The 23,074-nt window shown below is 41.6% G+C and overlaps 1 protein-coding gene across 1 annotated transcript; it reads left to right on the top strand.

Annotated features, from left to right (window-relative positions):
• Positions 1-143: 143 nt before the first annotated feature.
• On the top strand, positions 144-22,334 carry LOC118088284 (inner centromere protein-like). Its single transcript, XM_060275661.1, has 8 exons — positions 144-4,962; positions 6,225-6,365; positions 8,558-8,758; positions 9,204-9,391; positions 10,448-10,661; positions 11,588-11,686; positions 15,626-15,693; positions 21,324-22,334. The coding sequence occupies exons 1-8, from the start codon at positions 4,630-4,632 to the stop codon at positions 21,478-21,480; spliced, it is 1,401 nt and encodes a 466-aa protein (XP_060131644.1). The 5' UTR covers positions 144-4,629; the 3' UTR covers positions 21,481-22,334.
• Positions 22,335-23,074: the final 740 nt, after the last annotated feature.

Genomic DNA, 23,074 nt, shown 5'->3' with positions numbered 1-23,074 from the left:
AAGTGTACTTTTTCAAAATTTTATATGTGAAAAGGGATTTTGGTACAACTCCCATGAATTTCTCAAGTGATACAAAAATGGGTTTACAGAGTAGTCCTTCAGGTTATGTAGCTCTTATAAAGTATAGTTTTACGTTTTGTTAAAGTACGTATGTGCTGTAGCAAAATGCCTAAAATTGAACAAAATGTATAAAAATAATGCTATGGAAAGCTATAGATGAATGTCAGATTTGAGACTTGGCAGTTTTTAAAGAAATGATAAATTAGAGGCCTCCTTGGAGTGAAAAGATCTGTTTATGGCATCTAATAAAAGCTGTTGCTGCCATCTGGCTCAGAGTCTCTTACTACTGTTCTTAATATTGTTTTGTTAGCTCATATTCCAGTGTTGAACTTGGCATACTGTATGTGTCTTCAGGGTTTAATTTATAATTCTCAGTAGCATTCTACAGACTTGGAAAAGCTATCCTTAAGGTGCATTTCATTACCTGTTCTCACACATCGGGTGTCTAGACAATTTTGGAAGGAACAGCAGTGTCCATGTGAAATCTTTGATCTGTCATTTTTAGGAACCTTCTCACTTTGCCCTATAATTTTGGGTCGGTACAGATGATGGAGAAGAATGCAACATCACTTAGTGTATCTTTTGTGACCCCATGGACCAGAGCACACCAGGCACTCCTGTCTTCCACTGCCTCCCGCAGTTTGGTCAGACTCATGTTGGTAGCTTCGAGAACAATGTTACACTTCATAAATTTGTGTTTCACTAATGTGGGTAGTATTAATGTTTCTGAAGAAAAATGCTTTTTATCAAACCATTTATAGAAAAACTTTAACCTTCCTAAAATTTAAATGTCCCCTTTCAGTGGAATTCCACAGTCTCTACTGAAGTTTAGAATGAAAATGTTAGAGCCTGCTCCTTATAGCGACCTTCCCCAACCACCTGTTCTCCTAAACTTGGGGAAGGCACCAGGTTGGCTAATAATAATAATAATGATAATAATAATAATTTTTATTATTTACACCCCACCCATCTGGGTGGGTTTCTCCCGCTACCCTGGGCGGCTTACAGACTGCCTTACAGTGTGAGAACCTGAAATGTGTGGTCCTTCCCACCCATGAAATTCTATCTGTTTAAAAGAGCTAGGTGGTTATCCACGCAATCTCTCCGCCTACATATTGCAAGTCACTTTCACTGCTAAGAAGCTGCTAGCAGAGCTGAGTAACAGCGTGGGAAACTGATCTATTCTGTTTCCAAATGTCCAACTCCTATGATTCATGAAATGAATTTCCAGTCCAGTGACAGCAAAGCAAAACATGGGTATGCAATCTGAGTAAAGATGAGTCAGGCAAGAAGAAGACTGATAAATGCTCAATTAAAAACAATTGTGATATCATCACTTTGTTCCCTGCCTCACTGAACTGGAATGATTTGGGAGCTGCTCATGGCATGGCCAGTTTGGACATGCTTTGTGTGTGAGGAGTCTATGTGGTAGCTTTCAATAGATCTAATTTGAAGACGCAAAGGGGAGGAAACACTTCGAGGTGGGGCTACATCATCACATGATCCTACCAAACTCTTTGTGGGTCTCTAGGTTCATTGTAAAAAGAGCTGGTAGCAAGCTCAGTCTTGTTAACGTGGCCAAAATCTATTGCTAGTTATTCTGCTATATTGGCCTTTAAGGGAGGGGCCTGCATATCTGTTTTACTTATCTTGCTATATTTCCCTAATTACAGTACCTAATTGGTGGAAGTTCCTTGAGTTGGCCTGCAGAGACAACCCAAGAGGGAAATGTTTACCATTGTTAAAGGTCAAAGAGTTACAGAGTTAAGGCTTTCTCAAATTAGGGTTTAAGATCTGCATGGAAGGTTATAAATGCCTGGCTTAACCCCCAGGCCCTTGTGCATTTTCTAATTGAATGGTGGTACCATGATGGAAAAAGCTAATGGAGTCTAAAACATGTAAAGGGTTGCTAAAGGCTGGGCCGGACTGTTGCAGGTAAGGGCTTACATGGCCCCATCCCGAGTCCCAAATAAATAATCCTTTAATATTGGGGAAAACATGACCTGTTGGGGCAGAGGTTTCTATCCTAGCTTCCCCAACTTGCTAGTCTTCTGTGTGGAGGATTGTGTGTATGTGAAGGATAATTAAAATACTGTGACCCCAAGTTTACCATCTCAATCAAAACTTCACTAGGGAGGAGCAGAGAGATAGAAGCCATTATTTTGGTAGGGCGCATTGTATGCACATGCCAGAAGGCCAGGAAGAGTTTTGGCTTTGCTCCAGCCATGGTAAGAATTTGCTTCTAAACCACCTCTCGCTGTCATAAAGTTTAATAGTTTATTCCCCCCCCCAATAGAAGTTTATCTGGGACAGGGAACCTGTGGCCCTCCAGATGTTGTTGGACTCCAGCTCTCAACACCAGCCAACATGTCCCAAGTGTCAGAAATGATGGGAGTTGGGAGCCTACCAAGATCTGGTGGGCCACAGGTTTCCACCCTGACTTCCATGGAAGAAACCAACAAGTAGTGTACTAGGGGATGCCACCCAGGCTCAGGGATGTAATCTTTTCTCAAGAACTTTTGTTTCTAAAAGGAAGGGCGACTATGAGCTACGGGGAACTTTCAAAAGGTACTATGAGAAAATATTTTTTTCCATTTGTTCACATAGACAGCTTCTGAGTTATCTGTGTGTGCGTTCCTTCCTTGAGAAACTTGCAAGGTTTTTAAAGTGTTGGATTGCCTAATACCTTGATTATAATCTTGTTGACTTCTCATGTGCTGGAGCTCCATATGAAATGTAGGCAAGTCTGATTTCCTGCCAAGAAAAAAGGGAGACAGTTGCCATGCTGGAAGCAAATAGAATAATTGCTAGATTTTATGTAGCTTGTCCTTCAATTTTCTATAGATAGCTTGAGGGCCATGCCGAGAAAATGGCAGTGACATATGGTAGATGGCTACTTTTTACAAAAACAGGGCAGAATTACCGGTAGTTATTTTTGTGTGTGTTTAATGGTTGCTTGTTTCATTTAATTGTGGCTGCTTTCGCAGGTTGTCGAATGGACCCATGAGTGGGTCTTCTAAATGTAATAGAGAACAATGTGGAATAAGATGATGGACAACAAGGCAATTTAGCAAGCTTGGCTCAGCTTGCTAAACTCATTCTATTAAAACTTGGAGCAAACGTACACACCTGTCTATAAACCCTACTGCTTTTTATATTGGTTGCTGTGTGCCCTCATACAGCCCTGACCTAGTCAGTTATGTGAAAAAGGTTATGTGCCCCAAATGGTAGCATGGAACATATGGCCCTCTAACTCCCATCAGCCCCAACCAGCAGAGCCAATGGTGGTGGTAGTTGGAATCCAACAACATCTGGAAGGCCACAGATTCCCCATCCCTGCTCTAAATTAGGGCTAGGTTCTGCACAAAACAATGGCTGAGGTCTCTGGTTCCTTAAGAAACATTGATAACATGATGGGTTGGATCAGAACAGAGTACGTCCTGTGAAATAAGTTAAATCTCCCATCCAGTCTGAAGATGAAGACTCCCAAGAGCTGCATGATGCGTAAATTGACCACAAGATTTCATTATTATTATATGCCCTGTACTGTTGACTCAATTAACAGTCTCTTCCCATCTTTGTTTATAGACAAACTATGGGGAAATTATACAGGAGGATGTGCTTTGTAGGAAAAAAGGCAACATAATTATCACCTCTGTCACAATTCGTGAATTACATAAAACTTTTGCTATTCAACTGCAATAATGGGGGCAATCTTAAACCATAAAGATTGAGATGGAATCTTTGAAAAGCTAAAACATGAAGACAATAGGCATCTGGGGGGGGGGGAGCCAAGAAATAATTGGTATTAATATGTTTTGGTTTATTAGTCTATCCATTAATTACAGAATGTTTAGCTGATTTGTTTTCTGCTTTGTAACCAATTTAGGCTACTACAGTCCTGGGAGTAAATTCAATTGAAGTCCATGGGACTTCTGAGCAGACATGTATAGGATTGTCTGTCCAAAACATCAATACTGTACAGTAGAAAGATACCTTTGTGAGGTACTGAAAGGAGTCTGAAAGAGCTTGCCGTTTAGTACATGAAAGTTGTCATTCATAGCTAGAAGGAATGTCAAACATCTCCCTTTTTATTACAGTAACACTTTGGATCTAAAATAGCCTCCGAAAAGAATGTGTGCTTTAATTTCTAGTCTTGGGAATTCAGTTTTGACTTCAACAATTGGTTCCTGCCATTGAGTGATGTTTTAGTCAATTAATCAATTAATTGAAGCAATAAAAGCCCAGATTCTTGCAGCTCACACTACCTGGCACGTCTGAGTTCAAATCTTCATTTGCTTGTTTTGCATCCCTGGTCTGAAGCTTCTATTTCTGCTCCTTTCATTATGGGCTCCAGTAACAGTTTAATAATTGATGCCAGGTGAGACCTTTAGTTGATGGCTTTTTTTTTCACACTAGCCTTGCAATCTTCATTATCTCTCCCAAGTAGACGGTAGAAGGGCTGTTTTTGACCAGATAAGCAAGAAAGAGGTAGTAGCTATTTAGCCAGAAAGTGTAGAACTGGAACTCTCAGCAGTTCTACAGATTTCAAGGAAACGCTTCTCAAATATGCCACAAAAGACATTATCCCAGAGAGAACCGCACAGGGCCAATCTGTTGACGAAACCATCTCTGCTGGAAAACGCGGCAGGCGGCAAAGGTATTTCCGCTATCGATGGCAGCGGTGCTGGTGCCACAACATCCTTTACTAATGGCAAGCCAAGTCTTGACGGGCTTACTGGAAAATCTCCCCTTTCTACCATTTCTTTTGGGGATCATCATGCCAATCTGTGTCGTGGGGCGAGGCCTGTTTGTCGGATTCGCCCAACCAGTGCTGTGATCCAAGGAGGCTCTGTTGCTCACATCAACCGTCTGCAAGGAGAACTTGTGAGAAAAAGGAAGGTCAGTGGCTATTTGTGTGCTAAAGTGACGGGCCTCAAAACACAGGGCAGTGTGCAATTTTGAGATATAAAATAAAAAAAATCCTTCCAGTAGCACCTTAGAGACCAACTAAGTTTGTCATTGGTATGAGTTTAGTGTGCATGCACACTTCTTCAGATACACTGAAACAGTTTTAAACTTGACTTTTATTATCGTGGTTCTAAGTGGTGGAAATAATCTTGCTATTTTTATAAGTAATCGTTATTTTATAAAAATGCAAGGATGCCGTTTCTGGGCTGGAAGGATAGATCTTGGAGAATTGCATCCTAGCTCCGCAATAGAGAATGTTATCATAATTCTCTTTTGCTTTAAAGTTATTAGAGACAGGAATTTTCTATTACTCAAGCAAGAATTGGTTTTCTTTTGTTATGTTGTATTGGAAATGAATAACACTCCTAGCAAAGTCAGCTGTTTCTGCTTCTTCATTATTAGATTGTTCAGAGTCCTCCATAATCTATGAGATTCTTATTGCTTATCTGTATCTAGATTGTTTTAATAGGTGGGGTTTAGCTAACCAGCAAGGACTTCCACCTGTGAACTGGGCTTTTAATAAGATGTATTCAGAATATTTTTTGTTCTTATGCCCACATAACAGAAAAAAAATATTTCTATGAACAGGAAAGCATAGGCTAAATGCCTGTGTTAAGTCCTTGTGTTTTTCAATAATAATGCTCCCTCGGCCTGAAAGTGGGATGAGTGCCGCACTCCCATATTTGCCTTTGACTGGACATAACCGTCCAGGGGTCCTTTACCTTTTTATCTGCAGCCTCACTGTGCATGAGTGCACAAAACTAATTCAGAATCTGATTGGCAGAAGGTCATCTGGTCCATGTAGTTTACCTTAATGAGATTGAGATTGCAGCCTCTCTAAGAAGCATATGGCATGTCCTTTTTGTTTGCCAACTGTTGGTTCCTTGCTCAGTCTAAGATGCACATGGCCAGTACAATTCCTATAACATCTTTCTGCTGTAACACTACATGTTTTAAATATAGATTATTGCTCAGCATACTTTTATTTCGCTTGAAAGATTATTTGTGTGCTTGGAGAATAGTGTTGAACTCCCCCACCTACCCACACAGCCATGGCAGACACACCTTAAGCGAATATATTCCCATAGGAACATTTTCAAAATTGTTCAATTTAGAGAAATGGCTGCAATAAATCTTATGAGCTGAAATCATCCAGAATGATATTAAGACAAAAACTATCTGTATGTCATCAGGAATGCGAGGACCTGAAGAAACAGAACAAATGCTTGTCAAATGAGCTGCATTTGGAAAGAATTTTTATGAAATCGGAAAGCGAGCTGGGCATGAGAAATCTCAGAAATATAAACCATGGACTGCAAACACTAGTTAAAGAGGTATGAAACCACCAGACTGAGCTCTGCTGTTTTTTTTTTACCAACATTACCTGACTAAACATAATGTAGTCCCCTTTAAAGAATATAGAGTTTGTCTGAAAACTTCCCCTGCTGTGAAATTAGAGGAAATGACGTAGCTATTAAAAAAACATTTTTAACCATTAGAAAGTATTATGCTGCTGTTGTTCATAATTAAACATCAGGTACAACTTGTGACTTAAATTGTATTTTCTCCAGTAAAATCACCTCCAAGCAACAAGCTGAAAACGTTTTGATCTGCTCCACTATAAATCTCACTATAAGAAGCAATTGGACCTAAAAGCAAGACCTGAACTCCACTTCTGCAATGCAGTGGCAACTATGGCTGCAATCCTAACCCCACTTCCCTGTGCGGTTTAAGCTCTGTTGAATTAAATAGGAGTAACGTCTGAGTAGACATGGTTAGGATTGCACTGTAAGCTAACTACTTTTTCACAGCTGGCTCCATGGGCTGCTTCGCACACACAAAAATTACATTTTTAAGGCATACACCTAAAAGCAAAACCGCCCAATCCAAAAATGGAGACCTGTGCTTGGTAATTCTTCTAGATCAGGAAATGTGCATGGAGACTGCATGTTCATATTCAGGTGCACATCCCAGGAGGTGCAGCAGAGTGGGGGTGGGGGTTGTGGTTTCCCTCACATCTTGCAGGTATAAATAGGAGTATAAATTTCTATCCACCAATTAAGCCACTAGTTGTGCAAGTATGTGTCTATGGTGAACTCAAGTCACTGAGCATCAGCTTTATCCTTAATCCTCTCAAAGTGAGCTTGACTCTGAGATACAGACATCAGAATCCCAATATCCAGGATAAAGCATTTAATCCAAGTCTTTTAGCGAAGCCATCCTATACATGCCTACTCAGAAGTGCATCCCTTTAAGATTAATTACCGTAGATTACTTTCAGGTAAGCATTTATAAGAAGAGCCTGCTGAATCAGGCCAAAGGCCCATTAAGATACAAATACAGGAAAGAGGATTTGAAACCAGTGGGGCGTGACTGGTATTGTGGAGTTTAATTGCTCAATCTATTGAGTAAAAATTGCTTTTTAATGTTGTAAAACAAGTAATTGCCACCACACCAATCACGAAAATGCATTTTCCATTTGTATTAAAATATAGAGCTATGTTAACTTTAAAGTAGTCTTTTCCATCAGAGAGAAAGGAGAATAATATTGCGAAGAACATTATGAACTGCTTATGTTTTTTGAAAAGGAAACCCTGATTCCTCTTCTTTGATTACAGAGAGGTTGCCAGTGTGAACGTTACTGATGAATATTGTATGGGTAGTTTATGTCTGGCTGGGTCAGATTCAATATTTTGGCAGGAAAGCTATATTCAAGGTCTGCCAAAGTTTCTGCCCTTTGTAGAACATTACGCTTTTCTCAGTGTAAGGAAAAACAAAGTGAAAATAAATCAGGCGAGAAAACCTACTGGCAGAGAATTTGTTGGTAACAACTTGTAGCAGATTTGCTATGATCAGGCACTGAAAGAATGAGGGGCTGTAAAAAAAACAAAAAAAAACCAGGTTTAATTGCATTGTGACAATATTAAAACTTTTAAGTAAAAATGAAAGGAATAAAAAGTTGTCATATTTTAAAAATACAAATCTATATATGTTGAAAAACTGCAGGAGGCTTTAAATCATAAGCCTCTTGTGAGAGCTGTGAGGAGACCCTTCACAGAGCCCGTTCTCCCAGCACCCTTAACAAACAAGAGTTCCCAAAATTCTTTGGGGAAAGCTATGACTGTCAAAGTGGTATAAGAGTGCTTTCAATATATGGCGTGAATGGTTCGGCAGATCCAAACTTTTCTGGAAAGCTTTTGGCACACTCCCTAGATCCCATATCCTTCTGAATCTGAAAATTGATCTAAGCACATGCAAGTGAAAACTGCAATGGCTTCTTTGTTTTCCCCCCCTGTGACAAATTTTAGATTGTAATCTCCTCAGGGCAGTGACCTATTTTCTTGCACTCTCTAAAGTGTTGCTGACATTGGACACCGGACAGTATGTAGCAACAATTCCCTCTCTCCCCCACCCCTGAAATATTAGAGGGGCCATTTTCAAAGGTGCGTGAGTTTTATCGATTACTGTACTGTGGAATAAGAAACACCTTGCTAACACTGTGTTCACATGTTCTTCTGCTCATCAGCTGAAGCAGAAGCTGAATGCCTCTCAGCAGACAGCGGCAAAATACTCCAAGCTTGTGGAGGAGGCCTCTCTGGCGCAGGCAGAAGCTGAGAAAGGCCAAGCGGAGGCTGAAGCCCAGGGAAAGTTGTGTCAGGAGCAGCAGGAAGCAGTTCAACTGGAGAACATCAGCTTAAAAGAAGAAACCCAGCAGCTGAAGAAAAAGGTATGAGCCTTAGATCACATGCTTGCACCCGGAGTTAACTACCAGTTGTCGGGATCCCATATCTGTCAAGGTAGAATGTATCAAAATATTGCCTTTGCCTAGGTCAGCCTTTCTCAACCTTGGGTCCCCAGATGATGATGTTATGCTACAGCTCACATCATTCCTGATCACTGGTCCTGCTAGCTAGGAATGGTGAGAGTTGAAGTCCAACAACATCTGGGGACCCAAGGTTGAGAAAGGCTGGCCTACAGCGGTGTAGAATAAATCTCATACCACAGGGCCAAACTTGGCATGGAGCAATGTGAATCATTTGCCCCAGGCAGTGTCTTCCACGCTATTTGTCTTCTTTCAAACTCTTATCTTTGCCTTTGCTTTTATAGGTGCTGTCACGGCAACTTCTGCCTTAGAGAGGGGAAAACATGTTTTTCTTATTTGTTTCTTTCAGTTAACCGAAATGCAGCAGCTGCTAGCACAAGTGGAAAAGGCCCACTTTGAAAGTCAGATGAAACTAGAGAGAATAACAATGGAGAGGGAAGTCATCCGTGAGGAAAAACGATATTTGGAGCACGAAAGGAATGAACTAAAGCAGAAACTGAAAGGAACACTAGAAGAGAATTTGAAGTGTAAAGAAAGGTAAGGTTTTAATTTAGACACACACACACCCGTTTTTTTTTACAGGCTCTTCCCCATCCCAGAAAACAGTTGCTCCTTTCCTGATGGATATTTGTCTATTCATTGCATAGAGATGTTCCCAACCTTGACAATGGTGTATGATTTTTAATTTTGTTTATTCATTTAATTTTATACCAAACCCCATTTTGTAGGCTCTGTGTCATATGCTACCTCTCATTTTGCGAAATATTCGTCCCCTTCATCCTTGGTTGTCTTAAAATTGGGATAAATATAGTAAAGTATATAGCTTTAAACCAAGGATGGCACACCTGTGGCCCTCTGGGTATGTGTTTGTTGAAGTCCAACTCCCATCTGCCCGAGCCAGCATGGCCCAATGGTCAGGGATATTGGGAGTTGTAGTCCAACAACATCTGGTGGGGCCATAAGCAGTAGCAGCCAGTGGGGGTGTAGAGAATTGGGACAGTGCTGCTTACCTGACTTCCCAATGCAGAGGTTGCTGCCAGTAACCAAGAGAGGAAGAGTGAGGCAGAGAGGAGGTCTGCGCTGTGCAAGCACAGCAGCAGGAATGTTTGTTTGGGTTCAGCTTCTACACCCACACCATCCTGGCCTTGTCACAGTCCCTGTCAGTTACCAACAGTGATCTATGCATTGGGAATCCAAGTAAACAACACCACTCCAACCTCCTGCACTCTGCCAATTGCTACAGGCCACAAGTTCCCCACTCCTCGTTTAAACACTCCAAATATAAGCCTCATCATGATCTCTTAAAATCTGCTGAGAGCAGCTTCTTAACAACACCATGAGGTTCATTCAGCAGTGACGTTCACACATTCTCCAAGCCTGAAAACCTTTTGGAAATGTCATTTGATCTGCCTGTTTACAATCATCTTTGGAGTTTAGAGTTACGGTAAATTGAGAAACAAATTTAATTGAATTCGAAGTTTTATAATGCTGTCACAATTTCATTTCATTTCATTTCATTGTTACCTAGTTTAAGCCTTTAGGATGGGGAAGCCTATATCTCTAAATAAACATTTTTCCTTCCACCTATTCCAGTGAAATCTCTCAAAGATGTCGAACAGAAGCTGCTGAAGAAGCCTTAGAGAAAGCAACCTTGCTTCATTACGAGGCGGAAAGGGGGAAGCGCTTGCTAGAACGGGAGAAAGAAGAGAAGGAAAAACAGTGTGAGATGTGGATGAAGAAATATAGTGCCATGGCAGACCTCTGGCAATCCCAAGAAGAAGAAAAATCAAGAAGGCAAAATAAAGCTGTATGTACCACTTTGATACATTATGAAATCTGAATGGCTCTGTCAGTGACTCTGGGTTTTGTTCTGGGAGCCCTCATGGCTAGAGGTAACTGATCCAGTGAGCTACTTGCGGCAAGACACAACTTAAAACATATGTTTAAAAAATGAACTTAGACTGGCTCTTTGTCTAGAAAAAGCAACTGCAAGGTCCTGTTCCCACACAGCCACAGCCTGAATTTAAACTGTGGCTCAGGTTGAGGGGAGTTTATCCCTTTCCCCTCTGTCCTCTGGCAAATAGCAGCTGGGGTGGGGTGGAGTGGAAGTGATGCAAGGAAACAGATTAACCCCTATCACAGTCCTGACTAAAAGGAGGGAGCACTCAACAGCAGGGTTTTGTTTTGCTAGCAGAGACACAAAGTCTGTATAAGCGTGGTTTCTAATCCTGTGCTTAAAGTAATGTCTTGTTTGACCTTGTGTGTGCTTACATCGCAGAACCCTGGTATAGCTAGCTGCCAGAGCCTGGCCTTCTGACTTCACTGTTGCCTGGTCAACAGTGCTGAAGCTTACACACTTCAGCCTCTAGCTTCTCCAGTTTACAGATCTCTCTTTGAACAGTCAGTCCTAGCTATGGAATAATCACTGTATGTGCCTGAGTGGAATGGGATGCCATCTTCCTCTTCCCCCTTCCCTGCACCCCCTGCACCTTTGGGATACTCTCCTAAGCAGATTTTGGGGTGCAGAGAAGGTGGTGATATCCTGTTGTACAAGTGGAAATCCACTGGATTCACACTACGACATTTCTGAAGGAAAACAAATAAGTAATTCAATGCAGGATGCCTTTTGTGTCTTCCTGGTAGTATACCCCCCCCCCCCCGTATTTCTGAATAAGAAGCCCCAAATAAGGTTAAACTTTGCCATCAACATTTCTTCTTCCCTTCTCTTCTTAGTGTCAGGTGAAAATGAAGAGCTATTTATTGTGTATCAATGAAAGCAATGAGCACATAACAGTATTAAGAAATGAAGATGGAACTCCACAGAGATTTGTGGTAAGTGTGGGATAAGCAGAATCCTATAATTAATGCACGAAGGGGTTAAGACCATAGAGTAAAGTGTCACTGTCCCTCACCTTGCAAGGAAAGCTTATAAAACTCCTTGTTCTTTCATACCACCGTGTGAACTCCAGCAAGCAAAGAGATCTGAACCAGTTGCTCCAAGTTCACACTGCATGGCTTACACAAGCTATAGTTGTGTTTCTGTACGAATAATTTAGAAACATTCACTACTCTGGAACCTAAGTTTTACTGCCTGTGTTTTCTTATTGCTCTATGGAAAAACAATAAATCTGACCTTTGAAGAGTTTGTAAGTAAACTATTTTTAACTTACCAAACACATGGCCTTTTTGTATGCTAAGGGAAGAGAAGAGCTTTGAAAGCACCTTAGAACAAAAACCAACAGTAAACAACATGGAATTTACTTCCATTGAGATCAGAGAGGAAAACACCAGTACTGTGTTGCATATGTCACAAGATGGAAATGGCACCATGTAAACGTGTACAGAATGAAACAGTGCTCTAGATCAGGCATGTCAAACCTGCGGCCCTCCAGATGTTTTGGACTACAATTCCCATCTTCCCCAACCACTGGTCCTGCTAGCTAGGGATCATGGGAGTTGTAGGTCAAAACATCTGGAGGGCCGCAGGTTTGACATGCCTGCTCTAGATAATAGACAAAGAGCTCAGGATTGCAGCTCAGGACTAGTTTGTCTTTTTTATATAAATAAGCAAATGTGCCAGAATAAGCATATTTCAAATATGAAATTTGGATGATAGTATATTGGACTAGTGGAAATAACAGCCTGTTAAGTATCAAGCTAACACTCACTCACCTCCAACTTTTCCTTTCCAAAATGCTTTGTAAAAACTTTTGTACACAAAAAAACTTTGTGTATCACCACTGCACCTGCCTTTTGGGATGCACCACTAAACAGCAAATTAATATACTTAATTATAGATCAATTTCACTTTGATTTTTGTTTTTTTAAAAAAGACAAAGTAATGTGCCATGTGCACACAAGTAACAAAGAGAACCTTAAGGTTAGGCCGAAATTTATTAAATTGCCTTTCCCAGTCAAACAGAAAAAGTGATCAACTGGAATTATGGATTTGCTTTTTATTCCCCTCCTAGAGAGAATTGGATTATTCTCTGGCGCAGGACAACTTCCTTGGATTTTAGGCATTAATGTTCCAGTTCTGTATGCACTTTCTTGGGAGGAAGCCCCACTGAACTCAGAAGTTTTACTTATTAGTACAGAGCGTTATGAGAACATAAATGGAGCCCTAGTGTAACAGTCCAAGGCATTTAGTGTGGCATTTAGTTTTATTATTTAACAAACAAAAAGGACAAAAAATGAAATAAAAAGAAAAACGTTGTTGCTAATTTCAGCATCTGCCCTTAGTGGCAAAATGGACAAGGCACTATATATCTCTATAGTTACTGGTAGTACATAACAAGAAGCAATGGTTCCTAAATTAGAAACCCAAGACTTTCTCACTCTGCCTGGCAGAGAGGCACATGTGGAGAATTTACCAACAACATGTAACTACATGTCACTTAGCCCCTTAGTATTATTGGAAGATGTTTGGCCAATAGCTAAATTTAATGCAGACAATTGAAGGATATGTTCCTAACTTGACATGCCAAAATACCAATAGTGTTTTGCATTGAATGTTGTATTCATGGATGGAATAGCTTTGTATCATGTGAGTCTAGAATAGAAGAAAACAGGCAAATCATTTTGTGTGGGTAGCATTCATGCCTACCTCCTACCATCAGAGGAAAGATCTGTTTATCTTCTGCTGTGGGATTCAACTCATTTTTTGAAAGAGGCAGCCAAGATGTGAATAAATTTACCAAATATGCCCACCCATGCTGTCGTAACTGAATTAGCTTTGGCAATCTGACTGATTAATTTGCTCAAAAATAAACCGACAGGAGTTAGAAATTGGTTTAATTTATAACATTTGGAATTTTTAAATGAAATGGTGTGTGTAGGGTTCACTTTAATCATATTTTTAAATTCCTGAGAGAAGGCTCTAATTATTTGTCTCTTGGCAGCCTCCTGTTCTATTGTGATGAGCTTATTGTCATGGAATTGCTTTTGATTTATATGCGCAGGGCACTCCTTCTAGGAGGTATTTTTAGGTATCCAACAGCAACTTGCAACCGCCAACTATTATTTGCTTAACTATTACGTTCTTTAAAAACATTAAAGGTTAGGGGAAGGGCGTGCTAACGTGGGATTCGCTCAGAAAAACAGCACAAGATGGGTATGAGGCAATTATGTAGAAATCAATGATCTGATTAACCTGTGAGATATTTTGGGAATGATCTATTTTCTTACATTTGATCATTAGCAGAATTAAATTATATGCCTCTTTGTCAGAATTGTAAATAAGTCAGATCTCCCCCTGTTTTAATCAATATTAAAAATTGAGATGGATCTCTCCAGCTGATTTGACATACCGCATTTTTCCATGTATAAGACTAGGTTTCTTTAACCAAAAAATTAGGTTTGAAATTGGGGCTTGTCTTATACACGGGTAGTGCTGAAGGATGTTTTCTTAATTTGGAGTCCCCAAAAATAGAGGGCATCTTATACATGGGGGCGTCTTATACACGGAAAAATACGGTACCTAGCTCACACAAAATGGCCCCTAGTGGCTTTGCTTCTTCCTCTTCCATATGAAGGGTCTATGTGAGGAAGGGCCACTTGTAGCTCAGATATCACAACTTCCCTATCTCCAATATCTCTACATAGAGCTGGGAAAGATTTCTGACTGAAACCCCAGCTTTATATCTAGGTAGCCCAAATGGTGGCTTTCAATTCCCATCAGCCCCAACCACATGGCCAGTGGTCATAATATATTGTCTATACCAGGGGCAGCCAAACAGCCAACTCAATATTATTCATTTAAATCATGAGGGACCCATAACCAGTTTGTGTGGTGTATTCTCACAAGGTTTTCTTTTTTTCAAATTAATTTTCTGTTACAAAATCAGTAACAAAGCATTCACAAAACAATTATAATTTATTTGTGCAAACATAAATAATAAAACATTACAAGACTAACAAATTGTTCATTGGGGGGGTAAATACATACATCTTATTTCACAATGCATAATATCTACGCCATTTCTATGGTATTCCTTGTCCATGTACTTATGTTGTTTCATTTATATATTTAATAAAATCATACCATACAGTGTAAAAATTATCTTGTTATTTCTGTCTCCTTGACACCTTCAGTTTTTGCAACAACTTTTCCACTATGGTTGTTTGCAATGTTTTTCAGGTTCTGGTTACGACCATTCTAGCTGCTTTTAATAAATGTTTTATTAATTCCTTACCTTTTAGTTGGTCCACAGCTGAAGTATATAGAATAAGTAAGGCTAAGACCAGGGTATGGGCTATGAGATATCTCTTTCAAGACTTCCTTCCAGAATTGTTCTGTTTGTGAGCATTCCCACCACATATATTGGTATGTACCTATAATCCGGCATCCTCCCCACTAAGGGGAGCTTTTGGGCTTCTCATAAGGTTTAAGGTGGCCCCACAAATAAACTACCCTCCATTAATGGTTTCAAGGAAGAAGGGTGGGAGTGAGAAGAGTGATAGCCTTCTCTTTCTGTAAAGCTTTATTTGTAAAAACCCACCAGGAAGTGGGGAGTAAAACACCATCCAGAGAACCTTGTGGGTGGGGAGAAAATCTTTGAAACAACTGCATAAGCACAGGTCGCTGTTAATTCAGGAGCACTTTCTTTTTTTAAGGAGGTGGTAAAACTCAAATTTTCAATGTAATCCCTCTGAATCAGCCCCACACAGGTTTCAGCCATGTTGACAAGACGTTAAGTAATCACTGTGAAGTGGAAGCAATCCTATATTTATAAAGAAGCTCTTATTTCTTGCTTTTTGCCTATGTTTCAGGAAGGAGAGCAAGTTTGTTTTTCAATCCCTGGTGTTGGCAATGAAGAAAAGGCCAAGAGCACTGACAGGTAGGACTTTTATAGTCTCTGACATCTCTTAACCTCCAACTTCACAGTGAGCTATCTGTGCAGAGCATCTGACAGGTAATAAATTAATATGTTTACTGGCATATTCAAGACAGGAAATAAACTGATGGAAAGGCACATCTCATTACTTCTGCTTTTCATGTATCCTCTGACAACACTAACTGTCAACCTCTTTCCATCCCTCCTCTCCCTACTAGGTAACAGAAAATTGGCTCCTCTGTGAAAATAAAAATGGGAGCAAAATTTCATGCCCAGGAAAATCAAGACCCACAAGAGTTCAGCTCTTCAAAGAGCTTTTTGCTCCTTTAATCATTTTTCTCCTAAAATAATCCATTAGGAATCCTTGAAATCCTAGCTAGTCAACCGTTGTGGGCTTTTAGTTTGAACTTTGTAGTTACAGATATTTGAAGGAGAAATTGATAAAAAATGAAGTGGCAGTAATGTGAGGAAGAATCGGAAAGAACAAAGAGAGTGTAGAGGAGGAGGATCTGTGAGCAGCTGCTGAGAGATGAGCAAATTCCTCTGTGAGCTGTCTTTGTGTGAGACAACTTTGTGTTGTGCCTTGACTGGCAAGTGCTCACCCTCTTCTTTTGCCCAGTCCATTGCCATCAATGTGAGAGAATCTCTGGGCTCTTCCAGGCGACCTACTTACTAAGCAACCAGATTAGTTTGCACAGCGTTTAATGAATATGTTGGATTACATCCAGTCTTTATTGAACATTCATACGGATTTGTTTGTGGGGAGTTCATACGACAGTGAACATTTACCCTGATTTGCTTGTGTCTTACCTTTAATAATGATCTCATTCCACACTTTTCGATGTGTTTTCCCATTTATACAAAAGTATAAATAAGTAAATGTTTCTTTTTCTTTTTCGTGGATTTGTTGCAATTATGGCTACTTTTGAAGATACTTCAGTTGTGCAAACCTGAATTTCCCAGTAAGTGGTTGAATCCCTCCCACAAAATATTGGCAGTCTACAGACACACTTCCCTTAACATGACACCCCGAATCAATCTGCTGCAACCTGAAGTCTGTTCTTGTCATCCGCCTCTCCATTCCTCCTGTATTCTTGGTTCACTCAACCTGCTATCCTGCCCACTGGAAGTGGGTCCATTAGGTCAAATGAGGCACTGACCCGCCAACCTCAGTCTGTTCTCAGCCAGCCTCCACCTCTCTCTCTTCCTACACATTAGTCCTGAAAATGTCCCTGGCGGCCAGATTCCTCAGTGCTGCAATGTAGACCTCAGTAAGTAAGAAGGAAGATGGGGACAACACTAGGTTAGTTGGCTCTGCATTTCATCAGCTCTAGCTCTGCCTTCCACCCCACAAATCTCAATGGGCAGCAGCCACAGCTGATCCTGCCTGCAAACCTAAGCTGGAACAGTATCCATCGGGTTGCTGCCTATTGTCTTGAACTGATTGCCCAGGGCCTCCATCTATAGATACTGTTGGAGAGTGTTTGCATAAGGGTGCTACAGTAATATTATGTACAATTCTGGCTGCTCCATCTTAAAAAAAAAGGGGGGGGAGATTGTAGGACTGGAAAAGATGCAGAAAAGGGCAACCAAAATTATCAGGAAGCTACATTTTCGCTACAGAGTAAGGTTACCATGTTTGGGGCTTTTCAGTTTAGCAAAAAAAGTGGCTCAGTGAGGGGTACTGGTAAATAAAAGCATTTTTTAAAAAATACTCCTGGTGCAGAGAAAATTGTTGTGCCTCCCTCCATCTCATAATACTGGAACTTAGGGCAATCCGATGAAGCTAAATGTTGGAAAATTCAGGACAGAGGAAAGGAAATACATTTTCACACAGCACATATATGTCACAAGATGACCATCTCAAGGTAGTCTTGATGGTCATCGACTTACGTTTATGACTTTATGAGGCAAATTCACGGAAGATCAGGCTGCCAATGGCTACAAGTCATAGAGGATAAATGGAATATCCAGTTTCAGAGGCAGTAGGCTGCTGAGTAACTGTTACTGGAGAGCTACAACAGGAGAGGGATTTTGCCTCTAATGTCCTGCTTGTGGGCTTCCTAGAGGCATTTTTAGTTGGCCGCTGTAAGAAACAGGACAAGGTGGACCTTTTGATCTAACCCAACCCAGCAGAGCCCCTCCAGTGTGGCTTTCTTATAGGGACTCACTTTAGCCCAGGAACTACGTCCTACCATCACCCCTTTTGTTTGAAAATCCCTCCCAGAAAACCTGTGTGGTGGCACTTCTCTTCCTTCCTTCAGATCTTTCCTCAAAATCACACATGCTGCGGAGCCTATGCGCTACCTTTTAGCCCTCAGTGAGATAAACCCTAAATTCACGTAGCTTCTAAATTCTCCGCACTTATCACTTGTTGCTCTTTCTGCTCGTCTTTCTCTGTTATGTGCCGCTCCCGGCCTAAAGATGTTGTGTTCCTCAGCAAAGAAACATGTATTATTTATTGTTCTGTAAAGCCTTTGTAAATTAGGGTTGCCATATTTAAAAAGCTGCTTTTTCCATCACATTGCCATACATTCAGGTTTTCCCTGACATTTTGCCGACTCTGCAAAATTTCCCCGACACCATTTTTTACACCCGGAAACAAGGACATGTCAGGAATCTTCCTGACATATGGCAAGCCTATGTAAATCAGTGCTTTATTAACCTGAGCCAGCTTTGCCCAACCTGATACTCTCCAGATGTTTTGGAGTCCAAACTCCCATCAGCCCTGGCCAGCAGAGCCGGTGGTCAGGGATAATGACAGCTGCTCTCCAAAACATCTGGAGGGCACCAGGATGAGGAAGGCTGATCTAAATATCAGCTGTCAAATGAACAATTTTCATCAACTTACCCCTTTGTGTGAGGGGACTGGGAAACTTAGTGGGTACCCTGGAGAGCCAATTAAGGTTTATATACTGTATATGGCTTTGCTTTCTTCCAACATATAAAGGGCTAAACATAGTAAAAAAAAAGTGACTATTTTTTTCTTTGCTCTACCCCCTCCACTTACTTAATTTATCCCAAATGTAGTTTTGTTATCATAGTCGCTTGGTAAACTGAATAAAAACAAAATTTATCTTTAATCTCAGCTATGCAGATTTTTTTTTAAAATTAAAGGCACAGAACATACTCCCAGCTTCATAAAAATAATGTTGGATGGAAAAAGTATCACAACTAGGCTGTCTCTAGTTTGAGTTTGCCACCCTTCTTTTTGCATTAACTTGGTAGAAGACAGCACAGACACCAAGCTGAGGTCACTTTGAACGTGTTAAGCAGTTCTCCCACCAGCTGTAATACAATGCAATCAGGGTTGTTGTTTTTTTAAAGGAAAAAAAATGTTCTTCAGAAATAGGTGAATATGCTCGCTTTTAACCCTGCATAAACCAGACCAGAGGATCCAAAGGATCCTTTTTTCACTCATTGTGGAGGAGAGTGCAGAGATAAGTCTCCCCTCCCTGGGCACTGCTTTTTTAGTAAGTGTGGCTTCCCCACACTTGTTATTATTTAAGGAAAAGTAAGTTACCTGAGTAAGTAAGTTACTTTGTAAATTACTTTGGCCACTTCATGAGAAGAGAAGACTCCCTGCAAAAGACCCTGATGCTGGGAAAGATTGAGGGCACTAGGAGAAGGGGACGACAGAAGATGAGATGGTTGGACAGTGTTCTTGAAGCTACGAACATGAGTTTGACCAAACTGCGGGAGGCAGTGCAAGACAGGGGTGCCTGGAGTGCTCTGGTCCACGGGGTCACGAAGAGTTAGACATGACTAAACGACTAAAAAACAACAACAACGTCCTACTGCTTAGATTAATCAGAACAGGGTTGCCAAACTTTGGGGGCTATTTGGAGTTTTGAGATTATGCCATAGCCAGGTCACAAAATGGCTACTGTGGGGGTTGTGCTGCTTAACACAAAATGGCTGCTGTAGGATGTGGCATAATACAGGATGGCTGCCATAGCCAAAAGAGCAGAAAAAGAGACAGGGCCACAGAATGGTGTGGACAAGCACATCCACATCCTATCAATTGGCGGCGGCGGCGGGGGGGGACCTACATAAAGCATTGCTGCACTCGTTCATAGAGAACAGCTCTTTGCATCTCCACTCTTCTCTCTCTCCTCCTGGCATATGATGAACTGTGGGTGTTTAGTGTAGGAGAGACTGAGGCACTGCAAAGAAGAGAACAGGAAGAGCTCTCTCATGCATTGTGAATTTTTAGGGGATATTTAGTGAGACCTTCCTTTTGTAGGTGCCATATAGGAGGTACTGGCAGGTACACTAGTGCCCGTGGGCACTATGTTGGGAACCCCTAGATTAGGGCTGCACTCCTGAGTTTGACTTCTGGTCAAGGGGGGAAGTCAGCATCTTGTTAAAGAGAGAACACTTCCCCATAATGTTTGTTCTGATGATCGTGAGAAGCATTTCCTTTTGTTTGCTGCTTTCAGTGAGTAAACTAGGGAGCCAACAAGTGATTGCTCACTTGTACAGGGAGCAAATCTGTTTGTACAGACTGATCCAGCCTCGTATTCCAAACACTCTACTTGTCCTTTTTTCTCTTGCCCCTCATTTCTTCCATACTAATCATTACTTGTATATACTGTACATTAGGTAAAGGTAAAGGGACCCCTGACCATTAGGTCCAGTCGTGACCGACTCTGGGGTTGCGCGCTCATCTCGCATTATTGGCCGAGGGAGCCGGCGTATAGCTTCCAGGTCATGTGGCCAGCATGACAAAGCCGCTTCTGGCAAACCAGAGCAGCACATGGAAACGCCGTTTACCTTCCTGCTGTAGTGGTTCCTATTTATCTACTTGCATTTCGACATGCTTTCGAACTGCTAGGTTGGCAGGAGCTGGGACCAAGCAACGGGAGCTCACCCTGTCACAGGGATTCGAACCGCCGACCTTCTGATCAGCAAGCCCTAGACCAGGGTTCCCCAGACTATGGCCCCCGGGCCGGATGCGGCCCAATTAGCCTCCCAATCCGGCCCGCGACGACCCCCGCCGCCCGCTGCCCCCGCCCACTCTTACGGCGCGCGGCGCGGCGGCGATCTTCAAAATCAGCAAAAAATCGCCGAAAATCCTTTGTGCGCATGCATATGGGCCTCTCCCGACCCAGAAGAGGTCATTTCCAATGCACTTCCGGGTCGGGGGAGGCCCATACGCATGCGCACAAGCGATTTTCGGCGATTTTTTCCCGACCGTGTGCGCATGCGCATGGGCGCGCACTCCCCTGCCCTCCGGCCCGCCGCTGTACATTAGGGTTGCCATATTTCAGACAGAAATCCAGACAGAAAAGTTGTTGAGCTTTTGTGGCAATTTCACACAAACAAAGAAAAGAAAAAGAAAAGGATTTTTGGAGCAAAAATAACGACACTGCTGTCACAGATTGCCATACATCTGGATTTCCCCGGACATTTCGGCAATTTCTGCCCGGACACTGCTTCCAACTGCAGTATTCCATATATGTCCAGGAAATTCCAGACGTATGGCAACCCTAAAGTTTACATGCACCAAAAGGAGGCATAAATAAATACATACCAATGAAATGGGGCAATAACATGCAGTAGAGAAACTATGGTGCAGACATACTGAGTTTTTGCATTAACTATTATGGTGAGTCTTTATGTCTCTGCAGGATTTTGCACAGAGTTGTCGCACCCAGTTCAAACCTTGGACATCCTCAGATGTGTGGACTTTGTCCTGCTGAACTGCATGAGAAAACACCAGCTAGAAGAGGCAGGAAAATCATTGAATATTTCTGGTTTCCAGTTGATGGTAATACCGAAGAATGACTGGAGGACAAACACAACCCAATGATGGGGGTGGGGGTGGGCAGCTCTTGGACCTTGAGTAGGAGCCACAATGTTTTTGCTGGAGTGCAAGATTAATTGAAGACCTTCCTTGTACTGGCAAGTGAATGAGGTGATGATGAGACTTTTGTTGTGACCGTTTGTCATAGATGAAGCCAGAGAATGAGAAGCTTAATCCAGCAGAGGTTGGACAAATCTTTCTTTTTTAAAAATAGGTTTCCTACTTACCAGCATTCGAATTTAAAACACTGCCTTGCACATCTAATTAAAGGTTACATTCCAGTTGCCTGAACATATTTTGTTAAGATGCAATGTACATGCAATGTTGAATCTATGCAGCATATTTACCTGTAAAACACGAACAAACTGCATCCAACAGCAGCTGTCCATCATAGTTTGTGGCTTTGGATTGGTGCAGCAGTATGTATGTCCCATAACAGGCCACTTACACATGTCTATCTGTTGAGAAATAAGGGCCAGTTCATAGAACTATTATGTCCATTATTGAAAGTAAGCAAATGGGCCATCTGATCATGAGTGCTTGCAAAGCACTGTGCCTTTGAAAATATGGTTTGATTTCAGATAGCAAAGAATAAGTTACCTGACATCACTTTGACTTGGCCCAAAGGGAGTGGGGGAGCCCAACACGATTGTTGCCAAGTATCAGCACGAGGCGAGCTAAAGCTATATACTATTATGTGGGAAAGGGATCCTTTTATTCTACTCCCTTCCAGGTGAGATCTGATGGGCCCCCTCCCTGTTGAACTGCAGGTAGGATTGCCGGACTCACTAGAGGACAGGACTTCTGTGCCTTTAATTGCCCTGCTCTCTTTTGAGTCTGGAAACCGTAAAGAGAAACCAGCAGACCCTTTGCTTGGAAATTAAACAAAGGGTCTGCTGGTTTCTCTTTAAGGTTTCCAGACTCAAAAGAGAGCAGGGCAATTAAAGGCACAGAAGTCCTGTCCTCTATTGAGTCTGGCAACCCTAACTGCAGGCACTGGATAAAGACCTTCGTATTCTAGCAGGCATTTTAAGTAGCTTGTATTATGCCTGTTTATGGAACTTGTGCTTTTTACCTGTTCTCACTTTTCGTTTTGCTTCAAACTCTGTGTTATTTTATAGCAATGTTTTATTGGTACCGTAGTTAAGCTGCTTTGTAACCACCTATGGGGAAATGTGGCCTCTGCATATGGGAAGTTAATAAATATAAACAAACATCCCATGTAGCACTCTGCATTTGTTAGCAGGCCAGGCAAGAATATCCTGACCTGAAAGAAGGCACAGTGTAGCATTGCCAGCCACTCATCCCTGTGGGATGTTTGTCTCTTGGACAAATCCTTGACAGAATTGTAATAGAAAGCACCACCCGACTCCAATTGGTAATTGAGATGGAAGCTCCAACTGGCTCCCTGGGGAGCTTTTTTCCTATTTGTAATTACAGGAGGATTTCCTGCCCCGCCCCAATTAGGTTTGTAGCTGGGGTAGGAAGAATTACGGTAAACCTCTTCTCTCTGTACAATGGCTCTGATGGAAATCAGGGAGTTAAACGGTTAGATTTAACATAGCCCCATGGGAT

Source organism: Zootoca vivipara, chromosome 1 (assembly GCF_963506605.1).
Source record: "Zootoca vivipara chromosome 1, rZooViv1.1, whole genome shotgun sequence".
In the NCBI taxonomy this organism is placed as follows: Eukaryota; Metazoa; Chordata; class Lepidosauria; order Squamata; family Lacertidae; genus Zootoca; species Zootoca vivipara.
The sequence above is the reverse complement of the archived record's forward strand: the minus strand, read 5'-3'. Positions and strand labels throughout refer to the sequence as shown.

Excerpts from the sequence above, each read along its gene's own strand:
- LOC118088284 (XM_060275661.1), top strand. The coding sequence starts at position 4,630 with ATGCCACAAAAGACATTATCCCAGAGAGAACCGCACAGGGCCAATCTG. Across the intron at positions 8,759-9,203 it reads CCCAGCAGCTGAAGAAAAAG|TTAACCGAAATGCAGCAGCT; the intron begins GTATGAGCCTTA and ends TGTTTCTTTCAG. Across the intron at positions 15,694-21,323 it reads AAGGCCAAGAGCACTGACAG|GATTTTGCACAGAGTTGTCG; the intron begins GTAGGACTTTTA and ends ATGTCTCTGCAG.